Source organism: Ursus arctos, unplaced genomic scaffold (genome assembly GCF_023065955.2).
Source record: "Ursus arctos isolate Adak ecotype North America unplaced genomic scaffold, UrsArc2.0 scaffold_3, whole genome shotgun sequence".
NCBI classification, from domain to species: domain Eukaryota; kingdom Metazoa; phylum Chordata; class Mammalia; order Carnivora; family Ursidae; genus Ursus; species Ursus arctos.
Genome location: NW_026622985.1, coordinates 95,541,395 through 95,568,597, shown reverse-complemented (window position 1 = coordinate 95,568,597; position 27,203 = coordinate 95,541,395). Strand labels below are relative to the sequence as shown.

At 45.6% G+C, this 27,203-nt stretch overlaps 1 protein-coding gene across 1 annotated transcript; it reads right to left on the bottom strand.

Moving 5' to 3' along the window:
• Nucleotides 1-25,935, bottom strand: ZNF398 (zinc finger protein 398). The gene is made up of 6 exons (XM_026479118.4): nt 25,604-25,935; nt 22,207-22,602; nt 15,560-15,686; nt 14,894-15,007; nt 5,417-5,530; nt 1-4,120 (listed from the first exon to the last, which is right to left on the bottom strand). The coding sequence occupies exons 1-6, from the start codon at nt 25,625-25,627 to the stop codon at nt 2,967-2,969; spliced, it is 1,929 nt and encodes a 642-aa protein (XP_026334903.1). The 5' UTR covers nt 25,628-25,935; the 3' UTR covers nt 1-2,966.
• Nucleotides 25,936-27,203: the final 1,268 nt, after the last annotated feature.

Genomic DNA, 27,203 nt, shown 5'->3' with positions numbered 1-27,203 from the left:
TCACTTTCTAGGCAAGCAATCAACTTCCATTTATTTTCACAACTGTGGCTGAAACAGAGGCTCATCTAACGGTGACAATGAAACACGGTAAGCAAAGAGTGAATCTGGTCATAGTCCACCTCTGGACCTACTCTGAGGAGACAGGCCTATTTGTGTGTGACAGACTTCTTAGCGCAGGGGGCAGACTGATGAAGAGCGCATTTCTGGGTTCTCCTCTTTCCTGCCTGTCTTGTCCTGACAACCAACCCTCAAGTACTTCAACTGCAGTTAAACGCAGGGGTTCTCTCAGGAGCCCTTGATGGACCAAGTTTCTCCACACACTGAAACCTTCCCGTTGGACTTAACTTTTCCACCGAGCACATTTTATGTATCTGCTCTTGAATCTTAAGCAAACAAACTCTAGAGCTGGCCTGGAGTTCTACCTGGTAGAGGATGGGTGCTGGGAGAGGAGACCAGAATGCACAGTTGAAAACCCCTGGTGTGCATGGGGCTGAGGATTAGGAGAACACCTACTTCCATCATTCTGGCCTGGCCCTGCCCATTCCCTTTCACTCAGCGTCATGGCTCTGCCTCATTGATATTTGAACCGTGTTCACACCCTGCCAAAGTTTGGGTCCCTGCTGGCTGCAGTTCCTTGCAGAAAGGACTGTGGGATCTATCTGCAGCATTTTAACCTACAGGTCTCTTTCATTAACAAGCTCCATGTCCTCATTAAATCTTTGAGTAAAAAAGAATTTCTGATGTTATCTAGACCAACATCACACCTAATGTAGGAATCCCTTTCAAGCACACCCTGGCAAATGTTTAAATGCCTCCAGAAAAGGGAGCTCACCACCTGAAGATAGTATTTTAATTCTTCTCTCTTTTAATTAGGAGACCAAGGTGCAAACCAGAGCTGGGTCTCACACCAAATTCCTAGTGGGTCAGCAGTGAAGCCAAAACCTTGGCTTTGGGAGCCCCAGAACCCCCACATTTACGCATGGTATGGGTCCAGATTCTAGCTAGAAAGCTCTCAATCCCAATATGCCAGGGTTCTGTTCATCAGTTGTCTTGGTTTGCTCTATACTGGGTTTTTTCATGGCCTTCAGACTATAAATTATGGCAGCAGACTAGGTCTCACACCCATTTCTTAGGTCTCCTGTGACCCCCGGTATTGTGCATGTCACGGAGTCGATGTCTCATAAATGCACTCATTCTAAAGAGCAGCGCGTTCAGACAGAGCCTTCCCAGGAGCGAAGGCTAACACTTTTCCTAGTGTGTTTAGGCAGAGCTAGGCTGGGTGAAGCTTGGGCTGGGTGATAAGGAAAAAATGGGTCTCTCCCTTATCATTTCATCAAGAAAGTGTTCTAACTACTTGCAGACCTTGTTTCCAGGCATCTTGAAAAGATTCAGGGGAAACAGAGTATAGGAATAAACAGCTTTACTGCCCAAGACTTAGGGCAATCTCTGTCTCCCACCTCAGGCTCGCAGCAAGAGTAAAACAAATCGAGTTCAGTCAAGTTTCAACAAGAATGTCTCTGCTCTGATTTAGGGGTCTTATTTGGCTTTGCCTGGATAGAAGCCAGAGATAGAGAATTTTGGCAGAAGAAATGTGTCACAAGTTTTATTTTTTTTTTCTGTTTTTTGCTTAATTTCTAGAGGTTCACTTTTTTCCTTTCACCAGGCTCATTTTGCAGATGAAAATTTGCAGTCTCTAAAGGGAAAGGGACTTATGCCCAACTGCAAAGCTGCTGAGGAGTAGGACCACACTCAGAAGCTCTCCTCTGACTGAATGTCCCCAAAAAAGAACACATGGTAGCCAAGGTCCCTAAGAGCAGACCAAGCAGCAAGAGGCTGTCCTTGTCTGTATGTGGTGCTTAGCGCTCAGGGATCTACAGAGTTCCTCAATCTGCCCGATGCCAACAGGGAGAGTCAGAAGGGGTGCACACACACTGTGATGGCCCCAGAAAGCTGCATTATAGCACATCGTCTCACTACGGAGGAAATGAAAGCTGAGCTCCACTGGCACTTTGTGAAGCTCATAACGCTTCCGGAAAGTGCTGTGATCTTTTCTGCTGAGAACTGTCAAGAATATGAGACACCAAGAACAGAAAAATCAGCTTATTAGCTTGGAAATACGGAAAAATTTGACGTAAATGACTCCTTATAAGAAACATGGTTCAGGCACAAATTTTAGGCTGTTCTGGGCTAATTTCGCTGGGCTCTCTAGATTTTAAAGCTAGCGCTGAGAACACTGCTCCCACTTTTTTAACCAGGACCTCGGCAAATGTTCCTGGCAGTTTAAATGCCAGTAAGAGCCTGAATTCTGCAAATCAAACTATTCAAAGAACTGTTCTCCTTAAGAAACTTCAAAAGTCAGACTTCTTGCCCCCCAATATTAAACAAAATGTGTTAGAAGAATTAATCTAGGAAACCTAGGGAGGCAGTCTTGAGCTATCATTTCGGGAGAGGCAGCACATGAGCACATGAGCAGACTAGCTCCTATCAGGGAGAAGCAGTACCGTGGCCTGAGGCTCCAGCACTCTCCTCTAACAACCATCTTACCATCAGGGAATTAATAAGGTTCCATTAAACATCCTCATGCCTCAAGATGGGCTTCGGATTCTGGAGGCTCTTCCCATGCACCTGTCTCTACCTAGAGCCACAATCATTATCAATTTATCACCCTGTGATGGATTAACAGGGGTCAAATCTTGCTTTCCAACCTCTGCAACGTTCTTATATAACTTCTGTTCAGGTAATACTTTTGTAAAGATCGGGATGCTGGGCTCCCTTCCAGGTCTTTCTGGGTTTCAAAATGTGGTGTTCTTGTGATGTTGTGAAGTTCCAAAATTCCAGCATGTCTCTCGTCAAGTGTCTAAGATCCCAAATTCCTCGACGGGCCACATAGCGATTACTGCAGGGGGTGGAGGGGCTCGCGGGCACAGATAACCGGTGAGCACAGATAACCATGAAAGGAGCGAGGTTTACAAAACTCCCCCTCCGCTCCCTTCCCCATACCACTGGCTGGCCTCTAGACCTTCGGTGTTAACGGCTAGGCCGGAGGTCTCGAGCCCAGGGAGGAGGGGCCCCGGGGGTTCGGGCGGCTGTCCGGACGGGTCACTGTCGCCCCCGCAGCCTCCACTGTGGCCCGAGCGCAGGTGGTCCTTGAGCGTCTGCTTGTAGCGGAAGCTGCGGCCGCAGTAGGCGCAGGGGTAGGGCCGCTCGCCCGTGTGGATGCGCTGGTGCTTCATGAGGTGGTGCTTGCGGATGAAGCTCTTGCCGCAGTGCGCGCAGCTGAACGGCCGCTCGCCCGTGTGCAGCCGCCGGTGGTTCAGCAAGTGCTCCTTGCGCATGAAGCTCTTACTGCAGTCAGTGCACGGGTACGGGCGCTCGCCCGTGTGGATCATCTGGTGGCGAATCAGGGCCGAGTGGCCGTTGAAGTCAATGCCGCACTGGGGGCAGGAGAAAGGCCGCTCCTGCGCGTGGCCCCGCTGGTGCAGCAGGAGGCTGATCTTCAGGCTGAAGCTCCTGCCGCACTGCGCGCAGCGGAACGGCCTCTCGCTGGCGTGAGCGCGCCGGTGGCTGGTGAGTCGTGCCTGGTCGGCGAAGCGCTTGGGGCAATCGGGACAGGGGAAGGGGCGCTCGGTGCTGTTGTGGACCCGAAGGTGGTAGGTGAGTCTCGACGGGTGCGTGAAAGTTCTGGCGCAGTGTGGGCAGGTGGGGGGCGTCTCGCTAGCGTGGGGCTGGGAGCTGCTGCTGAGGTCAGCCTGCTGGGGAAAGTGCTTAGGGCACTGGGCACAGGATAAGGGGTGCTCACCTGTGTGGCTGCACTGGTGAGTCAGCAACATGTCTTGGCTGAGGCTCTTGCCACAGTGGTGGCAGGAGAATACCTGCTCCCCAGCTGGAGGTGGCAGGGGGTAGCTACCCAACTGAGTAAAAGTCACTTGGCCCTCAGAGGCTTCGGCCAGGTCAGTGGCTGGACGTCCAAAAGGCGCCATGGATGCCGACGGCTGGCTTTTGAAAGCCACATCTGAAAAAGTATCCTTTGCTGGTGGTGGTGGAGAAGAGAAGGCCACTGGGACCTCTGGGCACAAGGAGGCTCTGGCAAGGCTTTCGGCTTTGATGACGAGCTCTTCATCTGAAAGAAAGGACTCAGAGTCACACCTGTCAACAGCTGTCTCGTGGTAACTCCCAATAATCCCACCCAGCTCTAGCCGAGTGCTCCCAGCTCTTAATTGGCTCAGATAGGAAGCTCGGTGGAGGTCTGAGATAATCATCAAGGCATGTAGAGTCCCTGCGGCAAATCATCAGAGAGCTCACCGCGGGCCCTCTTCAATGCCCCCTGCTCCGAAAAGGAGAAACCCCGGCAGCCACCTTACCAGCGCTCCTTTCATTAGGTCTCTCCTCTGCTCCCGGACTTTGAGTCCGCTGCCTTTTGTGACGAGGCCTAAAATTATTCATTCACCTGCTCCTACTTCTCTTCAGTTTGCCAGATAAATCCTTCATGACTGTTAGCTCTCCTTACTTTCCCTGAAAATCAAGCCCATGTTTCTGCCTCTGCATCTCTGCTCATTCTGCCCTCCCTTTTGTAGCGTGCATCCCTCTCCTCCCATCTTCCCAAAGTATCCCCGACCTTATCACACCAATCTTAGAAGGCCCAATTCTGGCTTCACAGCCTGCTGTGGGCCTTATCTAGACACCCAAACTAAAACTGACGTATGTTCTCCAAACTCCTCATTTCTTTTATAGAAGTTATCCGTCCCACTCACCCTGGAGACTTAACAGTAGGCACGCCCAGTACTGATGTGTGTGTGCCCGATATAAATATCCCAAGGAGCAGAAACGGTTATTTTTTATTTCTGTTTCCTAGAGTCTAAAAGAACATGGGGAATAGAAGATATTTAAAAATAGGCTGCATTAAGTCATATAAATGACTGGGTTCCTTCTGGCCTTGAGATTCTCTTCTACAATTCAGATGGCAAAATACAGATGGCGCTCAGGATCTTGGAAAGAAACTATTTGCTGCTCCTGCCATCAGTTTGTCCTGAGGGAGAGCTCGTCGTCCACATTTGTGCCTCTCCAAGGATACTCTTGTCGCTAAGGCCAGTCTCTTCCCATTTTTGTTCTATCCTTTTCGACACAAGCCTCAAGTGTTCTTCGGTCTTTCCCCGTTCTCAAGCCTTTGGTCCCTCTGTGTGCACTTATTTTTCTTCCTCTAACAAATCTACTTTGTCTTTATACTTAAAAGAGTGTGTTTTCTCACTTAAAATTTATCTTGGTCTGATCTCATTTTCATCTTTCACTTACTTGAGCCTGTCTTTTCTCCCCTTTCCCATTCTTCTTCCACTTCCTTGCCTCCACAACCCCCTCCTGTCTGCGGCTTCCTCAGCTGGTCTTGCCCTAAGCAGAGGCTGGGTGGGGATTCCTCACTCACCAGCATAGGCGCCCTTGTGCATGTCACTCTCCTTGGTCTCCTGTGGGGCCCCCACCTGGGGCTCTTCCTCTTGTTTGATCCAAGACAGAATATCTGATGTTGAAATGCCAGGCTCTATTTGGGGGGAAAAAGAGAATGGCTTTCAGGGTTCGACTCGGAAAGTGAAAATGATCATGTGGACTTGTTGAACACAGTCTTGCCCAAATATTTATCTCTAATTACAAAACCAAAACTGAACCAGCCTTTAAAAGAAAGCATACAACAGCTGGAGAACCAGTTCAAAATGAAGCCAAATTCACGTGTTTTTACATGATATACTCAACTTGAGTGACTGTTTTCATTTTAAGACAAATCGTAGTTTTCATTTTGGAGAGGACACCCTGACACGCACCTAGAATTAGTCAGCAGTGCTTTCCATTTTGTTAGTACTCGCACTTCCAAAATGTTTTCATTTGCTCTCACAGCTTTTTTTAATGAAATAATGAAGCAGGGACTATTTTCTCCATTTCGGTAGAGAGGGCCCCCAGAGGTCAAATACATTGCCAGTAAGGAAGTATTTATGGTGAAACGCTGTATTATCAAAAGTTTGCTTTAGGGGCGCCTGGGTGGCTCAGTCGTTAAGCGTCTGCCTTCAGCTCAGGGCATGATCCCGGCGTTCTGGGATCGAGCCCCACATCAGGCTCCTCCACCGGGAGCCTGCTTCTTCCTCTCCCACTCCCCCTGCTTGTGTTCCCTCTCTCACTGGCTGTCTCTCTGTCAAATAAATAAATAAAATCTTTAAAAAAAAAAAAGTTTGCTTTAAAATATAACAAGAAGGGGCGCCTGGCTGGCTCAGTCAGTTAAGTGTCTGCCTTCAGCTCAGGTTGTGATCCCAGGGTCCAGGGATCGGGCCTTGCATCAGGCTCCCTGCTCAGCCAGGGAGCCTGCTTCTCCTTCCCCCTCTGTGATCTCTCTCACTTTCAATCTCTCTCAAATAAATAAATAAAATCTTTAAAAAATAAAATAAAATAAAATGTAGCAGGAAAAAAGCAGAAGAAGCCAAGACTGACCAAAAAAGTTTTTCTTAGATGTTAATTAAAAAACAAAGACATTCCCAGAATTACAAAGTCAGGTCCATTTAAACACAGATCTGACTCCTTAGAAACATAATTTTCAGGTTCCCAATTCTGGATTCTAACAGATCATATTACTTCTGCCTATTAAATGATACAGCTCATTGTTTCCTGAACCCCCAGGGAGAGGGGAGAATAGTCTTTGTGAGTCCCTCAGGCCTGGATGGGGGGGTCTTTTGGAAAGAAAAAAGAACAGCCTGTAAAGGCTTTGCACATAACATGGCTCATTTGGTCAGTACAGAAACAGCTGTGTGTGCTATTCCAGCCAAGGCCTATATAGCCTTTTTTGGCCTAAAAGGACAAGCTGGCAAGCTGACAAGGTGCGGAGAGAAACTCAAACTATATTATTTCTCAAAAAAGCCTTATAGGCAGGTTCTGGTTTTATGTGTAGCAAATAGTCAGAACTCACTGTTTTGCCCAAAGCCTTTTAAATCAGAGACCACTGAAATCTAAAGGTGTGCCCAAAGCAGAAATATGAGGTTGGACAAGGCTGAGGCCCAAAAGACTGGCAGGTTGTGCGGCGAGACTGGGAAGATACAGGTTTTGGCCCGCACAGCAGACTGCTTTTCCAACTCCCTACTTTAAACTACAGGATGAAATGTATTAAACATAGTCCAACCTTATCTTTCTTTTCTCCCAGATTTTATACCCACACACGTCCTTATATATAAAGAGAAAAGCAGGAGGGGACAGACTGGGTTTAAGGAAGAGGATCTTTTCGCAGATACCCAGAGGATGAACTTTCTATTCATCAAAACCATGAGACTTTTAAAATGCATAATTGCTTCTCTTCATCAATTTTCTTTTTTTGTTTTTTTAAAGATTTGATTTTTATTTATTCGACAGAGAGAGACAGCCAGCGAGAGGGAACACAGGCAGGGGGAGTGGGAGAGGAAGAAGCAGGCTCTTAGCGGAGGAGCCTGATGTGGGGCTCGATCCCAGAACGCCGGGATCACGCCCTGAGCCGAAGGCAGACGCTTAACGGCTGCGCCATCCAGGCGCCCCCTCTTCATCAATTTTCTGAATGAGTTAGTGCTCTAGAAACCTCCCAATGTCAATCACATGGTTTTGACCTTTTTTTTCTTTTTTTCTTTTTTTTTGGTTTATCATTATGTACTCATAGAATGTTATCTGGTGAGTTTTAGTCCATTGCTCAGATTGTCCCTTCTTTGGCCAACAGGAGTCCCTTCAGAGCAGCTCTGTCTTTTCACATCATCAAACATCTAGTTCCCTTCATTTCTGGTGTGACAGATTATCTAGGTTCATCCTGTACATTTCCTGCTTCATGCACACAATCACTGATCTGAGAAATGGAATTCAGAGACTGCAATCTGGATGATAAGGACGCGAACTGCTCATAGGTTGTTGTTGCTTCTAGCTCCTCTCCATGGACAGAGCTATTAAAATATGTATCTTCTAGAAAAAGTGTCAAGAGTTTATGTTAATATTTATGATTCATATTTAAGATTACAGGGTTTTAATTAAATCCTTTGATTTTATACTTGTGTCTTTTCTCCCTTACCCTGAAAATTTTGGTTCCTGATGACATTAACATAATCTTTCGCTTTATCTGAATACTTGTGTCAAAATAATACCAATATTATAAACAAAAATATGAACTCAATTTAAGATTATCTTGTGAGGGGCGCCTGGGTGGCACAGTGGTTAAGCATCTGCCTTCGGCTCAGGGCGTGATCCCGGCGTTCTGGGATCGAGCCCCACATCAGGCTCTTCCACTATGAGTCTGCTTCTTCCTCTCCCACTCCCCCTGCTTGTGTTCCCTCTCTCGCTGGCTGTCTCTATCTCTGTCAAATAAATAAATAAATAAATAAATAAATAAATAAATAAAATCTTAAAAAAAAAAAAAGATTATCTTGTGATTCTTTTAGTCTTCAGGATATATCCCTCTAGGGATATATAGTTAAAATATTATGTTTAGTCATTTGAAAGAAATCTATTCTATGTATTTATGTTACACACCTATCATACAGTAATTATTTCAGCCTGTGCCTGATTTTTTTAAATTTTTGTTTTTTAAATTATGTAAAATATTTATAAGGTTCCAAAATCAAAACTATAAAACAAGATACATTCAGAGAGGACTAGCTTCTACCCCAAATCTACCTCTTCTTGTATAGGTAATCACTCTTACTGGTTTTTGTTTTATTTTTCCGTTGTTTCTTTGTAAAAATATAAGCAAATATATATACATCTTCATTTTCCCCCCTCTTTATATGGCATACTATCCAAACTGTTCTGTACCCCAGTATCTTACTTGAAAATATATTCTGGGCATCTGTGTATAGCAGTACACAGAGATCTTTCTCATTCTTTTTTATAGCTGTACCATGTAGCGGTACCACTGTTTATTCGAGAGTGCCCTATTGATGGGTATTTGGATTCTTTCTAATCTTTTGTTACATTAGTCAGGAGCCAACCATAAAAGCTATGGAAGGGTAAAAAAGCAACCCAGTTCTCCAGAATGTAAATGGCTGTTGCTATTAGAACCCACTGGGTAAGTATATCTTCACTGAACTTGGGAAATCCCAGGAGGCTAACCCTTCCTGTTGAATAATGATGCTAAAAGTTCCTCTGGTCATTTAACTAGATCAGTACAACTAACGAAATATCGATTTGATTAAATAAATGGGGCTTGGCACTATTGTCATAGAATGCACAGCATACTGTAGTGTCTGCTATCATTTGGTGGGAGTAGTGGCAGTAGAGTCTGAGGACCTTTTGAAAGTGAAATGAAGGAGAAGACCCTGAACACTGTGATGGCCTGACACAGACACCTGCATGGTGACAGTATTTGGCAACTGCCGGCCAGGCCACCACAACAGCTCACACAGCACAGCCCTCACAGGCCTGAGGAGCCCCAATAGTGGATACTTACAGAAACCCGGAATGAAAGTAAAATCATGGGCTCATGCCAGCAGCAGGCTTTGGAGAAAGCCAGAGAATAGAGAAAAACTGAATACTAATCAGGTAGAAGGAAACGGAAAAATGCCAAGGTTCTAGGTTCAAGAGGAAGTTAGAAAAGCTGAGGGGTGCCTGAGTGGCTCAGTCAGTTGAGCTTCCGACTCTTGATTCTGGCTCAGGTCATGACCTCAGGATCATGAGATCAAGCCTTGCATAGGGCTCTGGGCTCAGCGGGGAGTCTGCTTGAGATTCTCTCCCTTTGCCCCTTATTCTGCTCGTGCTCTCTAAAATAAATAAAAATCATTTTTTTTTTAAAGATTTTATTTATTTATTTGACAGAGATAGAGACAGCCAGCGAGAGAGGGAACACAAGCAGGGGGAGTGGGAGAGGAAGAAGCAGGCTCATAGCAGAAGAGCCTGATGTGGGGCTCGATCCCATAACGCCGGGATCACGCCCTGAGCCAAAGGCAGACGCTTAACCGCTGTGCCACCCAGGCACCCCATAAATAAAAATCATTAAAAAAATTAGAAAAACTGATTACAAGAAAATATGAAAATTCAATGTCTACACTGGTTGAATGTCATTTTAACTATGAGGAAATCTGATTGTGTGTGTGTGTGTGTGTGTGTGTGTGTGTGTGTGTGTGTTTTAAACAGGTAAGGACCCATGCTGTCTGAAAAGAAGCTGGAACCCTGAGGTTCTGGAATATGTACAAAGGTATAAACCGAGTTAAAATGGTGCTGAGATTAAGCAGACAACAAACAATACTTGACACATGAAACAACCATTGGTAAAAATACAAAAACTTTCTTTTGAAACTTTCTCGGAAACCGGTGTGGGACTAAAACTTGCCAGGTGAATGTGTTAAGTATTGTGTAGTAAGTTAAACCTCTAAGTTTTATCACTGCCAGGATGATTCTTGTTCTCAACCAGGATAAACTAAAATAAAAGGATTATCATATTGGGAGGTGCCTTAATCACTGATTTTGTTTAGGAAAAGATGGCCTCACTGGACTAGAGTGAACAGGTGTAGACAGGGGATCATGGCGATGTACCCGCAACAATGACCATGAAGTCTCCCCACAACTGCAAGATTTAGAAATGAATTCGCTTTACTTCTAGGTCATTCTACAGTCTTGGCGTGAGTTCATGGCTTCTGAACCAAAAGAAAGGCAAAGATAATGGACTTCCAGTAATTATTCCATTTGAATTCCTGGGTCAAGTTTTTCTCCAAAGAATTCTAAAAACTTGGTAGTTCAATATTCAAACTATTAGTGACCATATAATGGCCACACACACACAGCTGGTCTGCTCTTGGCCCTAGTGATACAGTCAAAGAACGGCAGAAAATCTCAAGATTATATTTTTCTGTGTTCTCCCATTCACTACTATTCTCCACTAATTGTATGCAATTTTATCCAAGATACTAGGCATCAATAACTATTCCCTAGGGAGATATGATAATTTTTCTTTCCCTTCATTGGATTCAGATGATGGGCATAGAGACAGAATGTAAAATTAATTCCAAGATATTTGGACATAAAAAGGAAGGGGTGTCACATGGTACCATTACTATCCTCATATCCATTCTACCCATTCTACCTATATATTTAATTATAATGCGTAGCTCTTCTAAAGCTCCAAAATGAAATACAATAATAAATTATGGGCTTTATGTTTTAAGAAATATGGACAAAATCCAAATGTATTTTAGAAAATTGAGGTTTCTAAAAGTACATCAATATTCCAATATAAACACACTGGACTAACAACAAATTACACTGTATGTGAAAATTGATTTTTAAAACTATGATGTTATTTTAGAGAAGAGAAGCTGCTTGCTGAAAAGCAAAAAAAAAAAAAAAAAAAAACTTTGGGTATAGAGATTACTTAATTAAAAAACAACTCTAAATGAAGAATAATCTATCAAAAAGATATTTTATTAGTTATATCACTAAAGTGGCCTAGAATTAGTACCTCTGCCTAGTATTTGTGTGGAACAATCTGTTACGAACCCTAATAAGCAGACAGTTTACTACTATTCTCTAGTGAAAGGAATCGGGATTTTTTTTGCGTGTATTAGGAGAAAGAAAATCTGAGAGGCAGCCTGAGACTGCCTGTTGTCAGAAGGGCCAGCCAGCAAGGTTTACATCCCTATGCTGACAGAAATCTTCTCCTCGATGTTAGGAGTGCCTCACCAGGCCTAAACCGTTTGTGCAGTGTAGTGAATGCTGAACGTCTGTCTTCCTTCCAGGAGTCTAGAATTTTGGTATGTGTGAGGCAGAGGATGCCTACGTGACCAGCTCACAGCGAAACCCCTGGATGCTGAGTCTCTAATGAGCTTCTCTGGGAGGCAACACTCTGCACATGTTGTCACAACTCATTGCTGGAGGAACAGCATGTGTCCTGTGAGACTTTACAGCAAGAGGACTCTGGAAGGTTGCCCCTCGTTCCCTCCAGACTTTGCCCTGTGCGCCTTTTATCTTTGCTGGTTTTGCTCTGTATCCTTTTGCTGTAATAAACCTTAACCCCAAGCAAGACTTTATGCTGAATCCTGTGTGTCCTCCTACTGAAGGACAGAACCTGGGGGTGGCCTTGGGGACCCCCAGCACAGCCTAGAGCATGTCTCTGTGTGTGTGTGTATGTGTGTGTGTGTGTGTGTGTGTGTATATATATATTTTCTTAAGATTCTATTTATTTAAGAGAGAGAACGCGCGCGCGCACGCGCACATGAGTGGGGGGAGGGGCAGAGGAAGAGGGAGAAGCAGGCTCTCTGCTGAGTGCAGAGCCAAACTTGGGTTTTGATCCCTGGACCCCGAGTTCATAACCTAAGCCAAAGTCAGACACTTAACCAACTGAGCCACCCAGGTGCTCCTGGAGTATATATATATATTTTTTAAAGATTTTATTTATTTTTGTGACAGAGACACAGCCAACGAGAGAGGGAACACAGCAGGGGAGCGGGAGAGGAAGAAGGAGGCTCCCAGCGGAGGAGCCTGATGTGGGACTCGATCCCAGAACGCCGGGATAACGCCCTGAGCCGAAGGCAGATGCTTAACGACTGCGCTACCCAGGCGCCCCTCCTGGAGTATATTTTTAAAGGCAACAAGTACTGAGGCGCCTGGGTAGCACAGTCTGTTAAGTGATCAACTCTTGATTTTGGCTCAGGTCATGATTTCAGGGTCATGAGATCAAGCCCTGTGTCGGGCTCCACACTCAGTGGGGAGTCTGCTTGAGATTTTCTCTCTCCTTCTACCCCTGTCCCCCACTCACACATGCTCTCTCAAATAAATAAATAAATCTTAAAAAAAAAATACGCATGCCTGGGTGGCTCATTGAGTTAGGTATCTGACTCTCGATTTTGGCTTAGATCATGATCTTGGAGTCATGGGATTGAGCCCTACAGCGGGCTCCTTGCTCAGCGCAGTCTGCTTGTCCCTCTTCCTCTGCTCCTCCCCCTACTCTCTCTCTCAAATAAATAAATAAATAAATAAAATTTTAAAAATGCTATATATTGATCAGTCCAAATCATCTGAATCCTATACTCAAGTTCTAGTAAATATCTAGGTCGATAATCAGCAACGTAAGCTAAAACTACACAGAATCAAACCAAAGCATTAAAGAAATTCAATGCCTACACTGCTTGTTTTAATTTTATGTGAACATGTATTAACATATTTGGTTGACCACCCACAAATGGAGTCTCAAAAACCATGGTAAAAATGAACTGACAAGATGGCAGCTAAATGAAACTTTCATATATCATTACAAAACCAAGTTACTTACATCTCTGCCATGTGTCCCCAAAAGTGAATGACACACTAATTTATACTAGCTGAAAACTATGTCAGATAACTAATAATGTAAACTAAGGAGTAATTTCCAATAATTACTGTAATCAAGTCACCCATCTTTCTGATATGATTTTAGATTTACTGTTTATATCCATGATATAAAGTTAATCAAGTTCACCTGTTACATTGCTTAATACAATCACCCACACATTCCTTTTTTTTTTTTTTTTAATTTTATTTATTCATTAGAGAAAGAGAGAGCACAAGCAGGGGGAACAGCAGGCAGAGGGAGAGACAGAAGCAGGCTCCCTCCCTGCTGAGCAGGGAGCCCGACATGGGGCTCGATTCCAGGACCCTGGGATCATGACCGGAGCCAAAGGCAGACACTTAACTGACTGAGCCATATTCTTAATAATATGTATGGGGGCGCCTGGGTGGCTCAGTCAGTTAAGCATCTGCCTTTGGCTCAGGTCATGATCCCGGGGTCCTGGGATCAAGCCCCAAGTCAGGCTCCCTGCTTTGCGGGGAGCCTGCTTCTCCCTCTCCCTTGCTGCTCCCCCTGCTTATGCTTGCTCTCTCTCTCTGTCAAATAAATAAATTTTAAAAATCTTAAAAAAAAAATGTGTGCGACAGATAACATGCATTCCTCAAAAGTCAGAGAATGTTAAGTAAATTGTATGTAAACTGTATGTAGTTAATTGTATGTAAAATTTGCCTCAAAAGAAAAAAATATCAAACTCTAGGTTAATGATATTCATACTGAACTATTTATAGGGGAAATGTATTAATGTCTTTATTGATTTGGAAATACATTGAAAATAGTATGGATTGATAGGGACGCAGAGATGGATAAATATGGGCTATCGAAGTAGAGTAAATTATTAGTGGTAGACTCTAGGTAGTAGGTATCTAGGTATTCACTGTAAAATTATTTCAACTTTTCTCTCTGGAAATTTTTGTAATAAAATGTTAGGAAAAAAAGCATATGGGAGAGGGGAGTAGGCTGTAGGAAAAGTTCATCTGATAGAGATGTCTGAAGGGTGAACTTTCTGTGAGCTTTCTATCCAGCAAAGAACAAAATGATGAGCTTTTTCTGAGAGCAGAGGTGGGACTTGAGAGAAATAATACAACTGGACTTGGGTGAGCAGTTTTTCCCACACAGTATCAAGTAGCTACCAACCAAATAAACTAGGGAGAGTTCACTAATGCTGGCTGGCTCCCAAACCAGGCAAAGTCCGCTTGGCCCCGGTGGACATCCTCGGGCTCCGCTGGTTCAGTGCAGACTCCCAGCCCGCCCCCAGCATTTCTGAACAGCTGGGTGTACATTCACTGAAGCCACTTCCCTTCATATGAGCATAACTGCTTCCCCTGCCATCTAAGGACATATTTATTTTACTAAATAATTCTCAGAACTTTGTCATGGAATACCATTAACAGCCGTCAGAGGCATGGTACTGATGGAAGAAGGCAAAGGACCAGCAATCTCTAAGTGCTCTCTCCTATTTAAATGCCTGAAGATCCATTCACGGTCTAGCTGCTTTAGCATGGAGAGGCTCTGGAAGCCCCAATCCCTGCTTACTCGGTTCTGAGCCGCTGTCTCCGACCAGGAAAGGGAGATAAGGAGTGGATAATCTCTTCTGCTACTTACCTTCGCTGGGGTCTGTGGGAATCTCACTTTCCTCTGGTCCTGTCTGCTCCTCTGTATTATGTTCTCCTTCTGGCTGAATCTGAGATAAGACATCGGGTTGATTCATGGCATAATCTAGGAGAGGAAGAAGGGAAAGGGAGGATGACCAAGAGATCAATGAGGATGACAATGAATTGCCATTAAGGCTGAGCTGTAGGCTTTGAGGTCCACAGTCCCAGGGGATTTCTTTCAGAATTTTTATCATTGGCCCCATCCATTCACCTCTTGTACGGATGCTGTCTCTTTGGAAAGCATGTAAGAAGAGAGGGAACGTGTGGGAAAGGCACGCGTGCCACGTTAGCACTGCCTGCCTGCTACCTTCACCGAGGGACAGGGACAGCGTGCCTCAAGGTGCAGAACAAGGCCCTTTCAAAGTGAAGGACACCCATGGAAACCACCCCGCTGGCACAGCCAGAACCCTTAGCTGCATTCTCCGTCCTGCAAATTGGCAGAAGAAGAGATTACGATTTCCCATTAAGCAAGGGCAAACTGGAAATCTTTGGCTCGCGACCAGAATGTGAAGTGTGTGAGGAGAGTGAAAATGAGGACTGCTGGAGGACAAGGGACTGTTCGAAGCCCCGTTGGAGCTGCGGTCGCCTCATTCAAAAGGTGACAGCTTGGCCTCACCCATGGAGATGAGAGACTCGTAGTTGCCCTTCATGATGTTCTTGTAAAGTTCCTTTTGCCATTCTTCCAATTTTTCCCACTCCGGAGTGGAAAAGTAGATGGAGATATCATCAAATGTCACAGGCACCTGAAATTATAATCACGCTGGGGTTAGTCCCTCCTGCTGCAATTCAGTCATGCATGAAATCTTACCGAGAGCCCACTTGTCACAAAAAGCTGTGTGAGTTGCTGGAAAGATACAGGAAAAACTGAAGGCACAGATCCAACCTCCAGGAGTTGAAGACATTTTCAAGGAGAAAGGTAATAAACTTCAGGGCTCCAAGTTTTGGGAGGTTAGAGGATATTACTTGTAAACTGTCCCTCATAGAGATAGGCACAAACGCAAAGCAGTATTTAATTCACACAACATATTCTGAATGTCCACTAAGTACAAGGCTTATCCTAATCATCAAGATTATAAAAAAACGGTTTCTGTCCCAAATAAGCATATGGTTATATTCAAATTAAAGCCATGGGCCAGAACTTTTGTGTACTGAGCTATAATGGGGCTGGGATGAGTCTATACAATACTATGAGGCAACTGGCTTATATTTTCCAACTGCTTCATTTGTGGAATTTCTTTTACCCCAAACTATAATTCCTCATTTTACACTTTGCTCAGCATCTAAAGCCAGGATGGGGACAAGTATAGATACTCAATAGCATACTTTCATCTAACATCACTACACAAGAGATTTGTGATATGTTACAAGAGAAACACACATGATAAAATAATGATAAAAATAAAGGATCAGGATGGGCTTCTGGTTCAAGACTATGAACTAACCACATATGTATTTCCCTTCCCTCCTAGAGTTCTACTGAAATGACAGTAAGTAAGATCAGCAGGGACTAAATCTAAAGCAGTGCCAAGAATGGGGAAAAGCCATCCCTGGACCAGAGTTTTTGATGAGCTTCTCACTGAGACACAGAGGACGGCCATGTGCTGGGGCTTACGGTGCGTGAGGAAGCTGCAGCTCTGTGACCACGCACAGGAGGGACTACAGCTGAGGAATCCAGAGAATTCCAAGCTCAAAGCTGGCAGAGACACGGAGTAGGAATTAAGGGGATTATAGACTGCAGTTTGAAGGTTTGTCTTTGGAATAGCAGGGATCCCCCCACTGCTATCTCAGCAGCCCTGGTAGAGCGACCGAGCAGCAGCGCTGACCCCAAAGCTGACACCGCAGACATCACCTCTAAAGAAATGGAACAGCCTCCCTGGAGACAGCATGCAGTCCCAGCGTGGGTGTTGACAACACAGCACTGCCTTACTCCTAGTCTCTGGGTGGTCCCTACACTCCTTATTTGCTCCTTGCCACAGCACCTCAAAGTGAAGCCCACCCACATCTAGCATCAGTGGAGACAGCTCTCTCCTGTAAAGGAAAGATCTCTTGGCTAAAGACTCACATGGCGGTGCCTGGGTGGCTCAGTCGGTTAAGCGTCTGCCTTCGGCTCAGGTCATGATCCCAGGGTCCTGGGATGGAGTCCCACATCAGGCTCCCTGCTCATGGGGAATCTGCTCCTCCCTCTCCCTCTGCCCCCCTCCATGTGTGTGCTCGTGCACGTACTCTATCTCTCTAATAAATAAATAAAATCTTAAAAAAAAACCCAAACCCTTTTAAACAGACTCACATGGTGGCAGAGAAAACAGGCCAGCTTCCTATGATTAATCTATTAATCAGTCAAATCCTTCACTTATGAATATATAACCTAGCATTACTCAATATTAAAAAAAAATTACAGCACCAGGATGAACAAACATTACAAACTATCCTAGAAGGAAAAAAAACCACAAACAATGAACTAACAAATCAACCAAACCTCTAATACATATTTCCAGGGAAATTCAGATATTGCATCCATTTAAAAAAATTCAGGCTGCTTCAAAAAAAGAAGCTAGAAATAAAATATTCTTTTTTTTTTTTATTTTGTTATGTTAGTCACCATACAGTACATCATTAGTTTTTGATGTAGTGTTCCATGATTGCCTGCATAGACCACCCAGTGCTCCATGCGATACATGCCCTCCTTAATAGCCATCACAGGGCTAGCCCATCCCCCTACTCCCCTCCCATCTAAAACCCCGTTTGTTGCCCGGAGTCCATAGTCTCTCACAGTCCAGAAATAAATATTCTTGAAAATTAAATTGTTTAAAAATGAGAAAGGCTGGAAAGAAAGGTCAGGGAACTCTAAAAAGGTGAATAACAAGAAGGGAAAGTTAGAGACAAAGATGATGATCCAGCTTTCCAAAAAGAACAGGAGAAATGGGGATGAAATATTACAAAAATAGAATTATGGAAGAAAAGTTCCCAGAGCTGGAAAGACACCCATTTTCTGGCTGAAAGATCATACCAAGTGCCTGACACAAATATTAAAAGACCTAAATCCAGACACAACCTCAACAAATTTTAGAAAAACAAGAACAAATGGAAGATGAAAACTTTTAGGGAGAAGAAAATAGATTTCTTACAAATGGATTTGGTATTTATTTGGAATACCGAGATATTAATTTGGAATTGATCTGGCACTAAGGTTTTCATCAATGGCATTTGATGTTATGAGACAAAGGACCAATGCATTTAAAATTCTGAGAGAAACGGAATATTATTTAGCCTTAAAAAGGAAATGCTGACACTCTATAACCTGGGTGAACCTGGAAGGTGTTACGCTGAGTGAAATAAACCAGTCACAAAAGGACAAATTGTGTATGATTTCACTTATAAGAGGTCCCCAGAATAGTCAAATTCACAGAGACAGAAAGTAGAAGGGTGGGTGCCAGGGGCTGGGGCAGGAGGGCTGGGGTTAGTGTTTAATGGGGACAGAGTTTCAGTTTGGCAAGTTCTAGAGATGGCCGGTGCTGATGGTCGCACAGTCATGTGAATGTACTTCATGCCACTAAACTACATTAAACGTGGCTAAAATGGTACGTTTTATGCTGCATTTACTTTACCACGATTTTTTAAAAAAGATTTTATTTATTTATTTGTGAGAGAGAGAGCAGGAGCAGTGGGGGGGAGACAGAGGGAGAGGGAGAAGCAGACTCCCCACTGAGCAGGGAGCCCAATGTGGGGCTCGATCTCAGGACCTTGAGATCATGACCTCAGCCAAACTCAGATGCTTAACCAACTGAGCCACCCAGGAGCCTCTATTTTACCACAATTTAAAAAACCGAAACCAAGAAGAAAACTGTGGGAAAATTATTCTGAACTTGGTCCTCAAAAGTAAGGACAGAATAAGAGCATTTTCAACAAAGCAAAGATACAAATTTTACTTCCCATATTTAAAGCTTATAAATCTTCAGTATATTCTAATTTCATGAAGAAATCTTTAAGAAAAATCACGTTATTTTATATATGATTTTGGAATTTAAGATGGAGAGTTTATATTTTTTAAAAATATTTCATTTATTTGGGGGGGAGGGGCAGAGGGAGAGGGAGAATCCCAAGCGGACGCCCCACTGAGCATGGACCCTGACATGGGGCTCCATCTCACAACCCTGAGATCATGACCTGAGCCAAAACCGAGTCATGCGCCACTCAGGTGCCCCAAGAGTTTAAATGTTATCCATTTATCCAGATAAGACAATGGATACACACTTTAACTTACCTTTTCTGCTAATCTTATGGCAAATACTAAGTCTAAATTATCCCACAGAACTCCGGGAGAGGCTGCAGACACAAGTGAAACACACTGGGGAAGGTTCTCTGTCAGATGCGGACTGATGTCCCTCCGTGCAAACCTGGACAGAGGCGTCAGTCATCATTCTCTCTTCACACTCACTCTTCCCACTCACTCTTCAACCCGCCCCCTTGCAGATTTCTACACACCCCGCCCCCCATACACATGCATGGGGCCAAGAGAACTCTTGGCAAAGTCACTGGCTAGATCTGTATTGCTAAATCATATTCTGTCCTCATCTTTCTAGACCTCTCTGTAACATGCAACCCAAACAACAGCTCTCTCCTTGAATGCCTTTTGTCCTTGTCCTGTGACCCCACATAGTGCCCCCTCTTGTTCCCACTTCTCTGGCCACTCCTTTGCAGCCTCTTTTGCTGGCTCTGCCTGCTCCGGGAGCATGGTCCTTGGACTTTCTCTGGCTTCTCCACTTTCTCTGAGGCAATCACTTCCAGTCTCATGACTTACAATATGAGCTGTGCACCAGTGACTGCCAAATATTTCTCATCTTTGAGCCGTGGAGACCACTTAACATCTCTCCTGAATGTGTCACAGGCATCCCAAACCTAATACCGCCAAAAGAGAAGTCCTCATTCCTTCCCACTCCTCAACACATTCCCCATCCCAGTAAATGCCACCACCATCCATCCGGTTCTTCAAGCCAGAAGCCCAAGGGTCAGTAAACCTAAGGTGGGTTAAGAGCATATGCTCTGGAGCCAACTGGGTTATGATATCACTCTATTATTTGTATTTCCTCACTATATGATCTTGGGCAAGTTAGGGTTCTTTTTTTTTTTTTAAGTTTATTTTAAAGATTTTATTTATTTGACAGAGAGAGCGAGCATAAGCAGGGGGAGTGGCAGGCAGAAGGTGAGGGAGAAGCAGGCTCCCTGTGGGCAGGGAGCCTGACGTGGGGCTCAATCCTCCTGACCTGAGCTGAAGGCAGACGCTTAACCAACTGAGCCACCAGGCGCCCCTAGGGTTCTTATGAAAATAACTAAAGCACTTAGAACAACAAGTTCTAAGTGCGTTATCATACAGTAAATTTACAATGATCATTGTTCTTCGTTCCTGACTCCCTAATTCCCATCAGTGACTCCTACTCATCAATTCCACCAAACGTCCTGAATCTGCCCACTGTCTGTCTCCACCACTGCTACCCTCACCCAAGCTACTCTCATCCCTCCCACTGTTACAGCTGCCTACTGTTTCTCCCTGCTTCTGTTACAACCTTGACCCATCCTCCACAGAGCAGCCAAAGCAATTCGTTCAAAATATAAACCAGATATAACTCCTCTGCTTAAAACCCTCAATTTCGGGGCGCCTGGGTGGCTCAGTCATTAAGCATCTGCCTTCGGCTCAGGGCATGATCCCAGGGTCCTGGGATCGAGCCTCACATTCCTCTGCTGGGAGCCTGCTTCTTCCTCTCCCACTCCCCCTGCCTGTGTTCCCTCTCTCGCTGGCTGTCTCTCTCTCTGTTAAATAAATAAATAAATAAAATCTTTAAAAAAACAAAAAAAAAAACCCTCAATTTCTCTCCATTATGCCCCAAATAAAACCAATTCCTTACCTTGGTCTCCAGACCCCTATATCAGTGACTCACAGCCCCAGTTGCATATTAGACTCCACTATGGAGCGGTAAGATTTATGCTGGGGGGCCTAGGTGGCTCAGTTGGTTAAGCATCTGCCTTCAGCTCAGGCCATGATCCCAGAGTCCCGGGATCAAGCCCTGCATTGGGTTCCCTGCTCAGCAGGGAGTCTTTTTCTCCCCCAGTCCCGCCCCCCCCCCACCTCATGCTTTGGTGTACACTCTGAAATAAATAAATAAAATCTTTTTTAAAAAAAAGAAATTAATGTTTAGGCCCCATCCGGGACCCACTAAATCAGAATCCCTATCTGTGATGCCCCAAAATGTAAAAAGTCAGGGCTGAAAAACACTGCCCTGAAGACCTGACCCCTACCCACTTCTCCAGGCATATGCCTATCTCTTCACTGCACACCAGCTAATGGGCCTTTCCCCTGCCCTGAGTGCTCCACGTGTGTTTGCGTCTTCAGGACTTTGCACTGGGGATTCTCTCTGCCTAGAAAGCTCTTTCTCAGATCTTCTCACAGCTGGGTCCTTCCTGTCATTCAGTCTCAGCCTAAGTATTAGCGTCTTTATGATAGCTTCTCTGAAATCCCATCTAAAATAAATCACCAAATAGCACTTTTATTTTTATCTACACACTTAAATGGATTTATTTTCTTGTTCATTTATATTATCTTTCTCCACTAAGACTCAAGCTCCAGGGAAGCTTATATGAATTGTTCAGTGTTGTGCTTTCAGGATATAGATATGGAGCAAACAGTATGCGCTCCAGGAAACTAGCTGCCTCAAGGCTGTATTCCATAGCTTAAGAACGATATTTATTTTCTTTCGGTTTACGGGCTACTCCCTCCAGCAGGGCCGGTCCCTAGTACCACAGCACACTTCTATAAAGGATGCTGAAGGACAGGATCATGTCAACCCTAGATCTACAGAGCCCCAAACCCTTCTGTTAACCACTTATTCTACAGCTCTTCCCTTGCCCTCCTCTTTTTCACCAGAACTACCAACAGACTTAACAGGCTGATTTAAATGATACTTAATTTAGTTTCCACACCAAGATGGAGGCAAGCAGGTTAACAAAGAAAAAAGTGACTCAGAGTTAAAGGGCAGGAAAAAGCATAAGAGGAAAAAAAAATCTACCTGCCAGGTATCAACTCTGAACTGGAAAGTGTTTTCCAATCTTAAGTTTGACACTTCAGTCATTGCTAAATTGAACATGAAATGCTTCCCAAATGGATAAATAAAAAAACATCTTCATCTTTCCTTTAGCCTGATTGGCGAACACTGTCCCTTCCTCATCTAAGGACTAGTGGCACCACTCTCCATCTAGAAGTGAGGGCCTTACCTTTGGGATATCGCCTTTAACGCCCGGGGGCAGGCGCAGGATCCAGAAGTTCCTGTTTCTCAGCAGGTTCTCCAAGTTCTCCAGCCGCCTCTGCAGCAGCCCGTACTCCTGCAGCAGGGTCCCCAGCACGGCCCACTTGCCCTCCAGCTGGTTCCCCAGATCAGCCACTGTCTTTTCACAGCTGGCTAGCTTCTTCTCTGCTGTCCCCGCCCGTCCTTCTAGGTGTAGGAGTCGCCGGCTGTGGACCTCCACCTTTCTCTCTATAGCCTGCACGGCTGCCACCACTGTCCACAGGGAGATGGCTGCAGTCTGCAGGTGCGCCTCGTTTGCTGCTGGGGGCGTGGGAAGAGGAAGGGGCTGCAGGGATGTAAGGCATTCAGAGTCCCATTCAGAAGTCTATATGCAGTGGAGAGATGAGACAAGACATTGAGTGTTGGAAGGAGCCCTAACCCAAACTAAAATAAAAGAAGGACTGCTTAACTGGTTAACCAGCTGAGATGACTCTAACTAGAGTTTTCATACTGCCCGCATTAAGCTTCATCTTTGTGGAGCTCATCAGCATCCAAAGCCAAGAGAATTGCTTTGGTGGTTCAGAGATGAATTAAGACAGTGAATGAGTGAGACTGGATCAAGAACTAACTTGGCATATTCCCTGGGATGCTAGGGCCCTGGAGCCAACTGTCCAGAAGCTCAGGTTGCTGCTGTCCCCTCTATTTCTGGAAAAGGCCTAAGTGCACCAGATCTTTCCAGGTTTCACTGAACTCACTGCCCTCTGATAAACACTTTATTGACATACGCTTTGGCCCTGTCCACCACCTTGTCACAAACCACAACCATACCAATCAGTAATAGCAAATTAAAGCTGAGAATGTTGAGCACGGAGAAAACACGATGGCTACTGTCAAATATTTGATGGCTATAAAACAGAAGGCAGAACAGCCTTAATATTATACTGCATATACTCCAGAGGGCAAAACTAGAACATGGAATTTTCAGGCAGGCAAATTCTGGCCTATATACATAATTTTTGAAACTAGATCTCTCCAAGAAAATAACAGGCTGCCTCATCACTGAAAATGCTGTGAAACAAAAGTGTATTAAAAAAAAAATTCTGACAACAAATAGGAGGTTGGACCAGAATGACCTCTACAAAGCCTTCCAACTCCATGAATCTGATAATGCCCTCCCTGGCCACAACCTCCCATCTCTCCAGCTCACCTGCTACTTGCTCTGCAATCCTACTAAACCCCTCACCATGTTTTCTGCTCCTGGCTTACCAGCCTGTTCCAGGCTTTGTTTTCTTCCTCAGTTGATCATTTCAACCACCTTCAACCCCTTTCTGTCTCTCTGCCTCACCAGCTCCAGCTTTGAATCCATCTAATTGTTCTTTCTCTCTTCCTGTAAGCAAGCTGGGAAACCCTACTAAAGGAAGTCACACAACAGGGAAAACTGGTGTCACCACACAGCAATGGTTTCTAAGCAAAGCAGGAATTCAATGCTGCCTGGTGCCCTCCGTGCTTCTCTTCCCATTCCATAAAGTGGCCACTACAGACCCCCAGCACACTCCTTAAAGTTTTAGTACAGCGCTTCTCAAACTAATGTGCATAAGAATCATCTGGAGATCTTGTTAAAATGCAGACTTTGATTCAGTAGGTCTGGGAGGAAAACTGCAATTCTGCATTTTGATGCTGGTGCTGCTGGTGCAGGGAGCACGTGTGGAGCACTGACTCTTGTCCACTGCAGGCCACCTCAATCTCAGGGGACAACATGGCCTCCTACTCTGATAAGAAAATTAGAGTAATGAGACTGAAACTCTCTTTTGACTTTCTCCTTTTTTTCCCCACACCCCCTCCCACTTCAGACTCATCAGTAGCTTAATCCATGCTTTCTCCCTTCCCACAGGAAAAAGTTTCATCCTATTTAAAACTAATCTCTCCACTTAGGCTGTGAATGCCAACTTCTTCCACATTTTTAGAGATATTGTTCTTTTCTCTTTATGGTATTTCAATCTCTCCCGAATCTTCTAAGATAGACCTGCACTTCTCAATATGGTAGCCACATGTGGTTACTGAGCACTTGAAATGTGGTTATTTTGATTGGGATGTGCCATAAGTATAAAATACATACCAGATTTTGCACACGCAGTATGGGGAAAAATGTAAAACTTCATTAAGTTCTTAATATTGGTTATATTATTAATATTCATTATATAACAAATTATACTGAAATATTGTGTATGCATTGGGTTAAATAAAATATACTAAAATTAATTTCATCGATTTGTTACTTTTTGAATGTGACTACTAGAAAATTTAAAGTTAAATTTGTAGTTTCCACTATATTTCTTAGATAGGGTTGGCACAGAGACATAATCATCTCTACCACACTAAAAAAATATATATATCGGAAAAAGGAAAATAAGTCTTAGGGCAGAGACTGCATTCCCCTCTGCCCTACTCCCCACCCTACTGCTACTGTTCTCTCTTTTCCTTCCCTTCTCACTTTCCAGGCACTCCTCAATTGCTCATTCTGGCCCTGACCCATAAAACGGCACTCCTTGGGGTGACTAAAGGCTTCTTAGCTGACAAACCAAGGCATGTTTCAATCCTAGGTTACTGGACCCGTCCCCGTTCGTCCTACGTGGCTCTTGTGCGCAGGGACTCTCTTGGTCATCTCTGCAGCTATAGCAACTGGGAGAGGGCTTGGCACGCCGCGGGTCTGCGGTAAACACCGGCGGAATGAATAAACACATATAAGCTTATCCCACCCTCGGAACCCGCACCAGTCCGTCATTCAGCAGCCCTGACCGAGGGCCTCCTGCGTAGCGGGCATTGTCAGATACTGGGCACTGGGGATCCCTGCGCTCACGCAGTCCTTCCTCCCGCCTCGCTGTTACCGTCCCCGCCGCCTCTGCGGTTGTGCGAGGCTCAGGTGGACGCACCGAAGGTGATTTTGTGCGGACGGCTCCCGGAGCCGAGAATGGCTGATGCAAAACCCAAACCTAGCGTACTGCCCGAAGTCTGGCGGGCTGTAGGGGGGCTGACACCAAGCGGCAGGAGCCCCTCTTCACTCAGTCCTCTTTCATTAGCGGAAGAGGCGCTCTCCGCCACAAACGTCCAAATGGGAAGGGGGAGCCTGGGCCTCGCACCCAAGGCGCGGGGACTTCGCGATGGGGGAGGGGGCGCGCCCTCCCAGACCCGAGCTCGGCGTGGGCGTCTCACCCGGCGCCTCAGGCCCCTCCCCGCCAGCGGGACCCCGGTAGCGCCCGTGCTCCGGGGCCCGGCGCCTGACAGGCCGGGCGTCCCGTCCTGCCCCGCTCCCTCGGGTCCGCGGCGCAGAGCCCTAGGCGCCCAGACCGTCCCGGGCTCGCGGCGCTCGGCGCGCGGGCCGACCTTACCGGAGCCGGGGCCGCCTCAGCCATGGCCCTGCGCTGTGTCCGACCCGGCCCGGAGTCACCGGAGTCGCTGCCGCCGCTGCCGCCGCGCGGTCCCACACAGGCCGGCCCCCGGCCTCTCCGCAGGCGGCGCCCGCCCGGCCCTGCCTTCCCAGCCCGGGCTCGCGCGGCTGCTTGGGACGCGGGGACGCAGCGGAGGCACGGCGGCCGGCCGACGAAGCTGGGTGGCGGGCAGGCTCAGCGGCGCTCGGCCCGCAGCGGCCCCTCAGCTGGCGCTTTGTGGGCACCGAGCGCACCCTGGGAACGGCTCCGGCCTAGACGCGCCGCAGGCCCGCGCCGCCCGCCCGCCGCCGCCGCAGCGCGCCCCCTGCCGGCCCCGGCGGCCACTTCCGCCCCGGCGGTGCTCGTGCGGCGCCCGAGGGTTGTTTTCTCGCTTACCCCCCGAGGCTTTCATAAAGAAGAGCTCAGGGCCCAGCCCCAAACCCGGGCTCTTTCTGGGGAGCGCTTTTCTTCCTGAAGGCCCAGTTAGTAGGCACCGCCCGAAGGGAGGCGCTCCGGCGAGAGGGCAGCCCAACTTGGAAAGGTGGCAATGGGCGGGGTGCGAGAGCTAAACCCGCCCGAGCGAGCCGGTGCGTTATAACAAGTGGCACAAATCTGTGATGGAGAAACGTTCATCGTTTGCAGAAATAGCAAATGTGGCGAACAAGGCGAAGCGGCTCGCGTCTTACGTAGCCCGTGTTAGGACCAAAACTGAAGACTACAGTCGTCTTTACCTCTCAGATTATTGAGGTTGTGGTTTGCTGGGTCTATACTAATGGACAGGGGAAAGCCAAGCGTTATCTATGGAGGTTGTGTGTTTCGGGTTGACAGAGCGTGTGTTACAGTTACGATAACCACATAACCCTGAGTTTCTAGCACAGTCCTCATTTCAAAGATGCTCAACATGAATGAAAATCCTCCCAAACCTGTATTTCTACAAAGGAATCAAGTCAATGTCCATAACAAAGTACCGAATCACAAAAGAATGAGAACCATCCTGTTGGGGCACCTGCTCTTGAGCGCACAAGCTATTTTTAGACTGTAGCTATACCTGTAGTTTGAAGTCTGCGGAAAAATATATTTTGGTCAAATGGTGAGTGTTTGATCGTTAAAAATTGCTATTCTTTAAATGCGAATGTCAACATAACAGAGTGAACTTGTAGAAAGAAAAAAAACCACGAACTTTCTTGGAAAGGAAATTCATTTTTATGATTTCATCATTAAAAACATAGTAAGGCAAGAACAGTAATTTCTCAGCTCTGGCGACTGCTGGATGCTCTTATGGCCAATAAATAGGTACATTTACATTACTAAATAAGATACTTTCACCTGAGCTTCGTGGAGTAGCAAGGCCACTTCTGCCAGTATAATGCGGTAATACTGCCACCAATTTATTGTGTTTCTTCCTCTAATAGGAAATTATTATGGCAAAGACTTTGTTCTTTTTTAATTCTTGACCTTGATAATTAATTGGGCAATGACAGGATTCCAGTGAAACACTTTCACCCACTGAAGTTTTGTGTACTTTCAAGAAGATGCATGATATTTTCAGAAGCAGATTTAA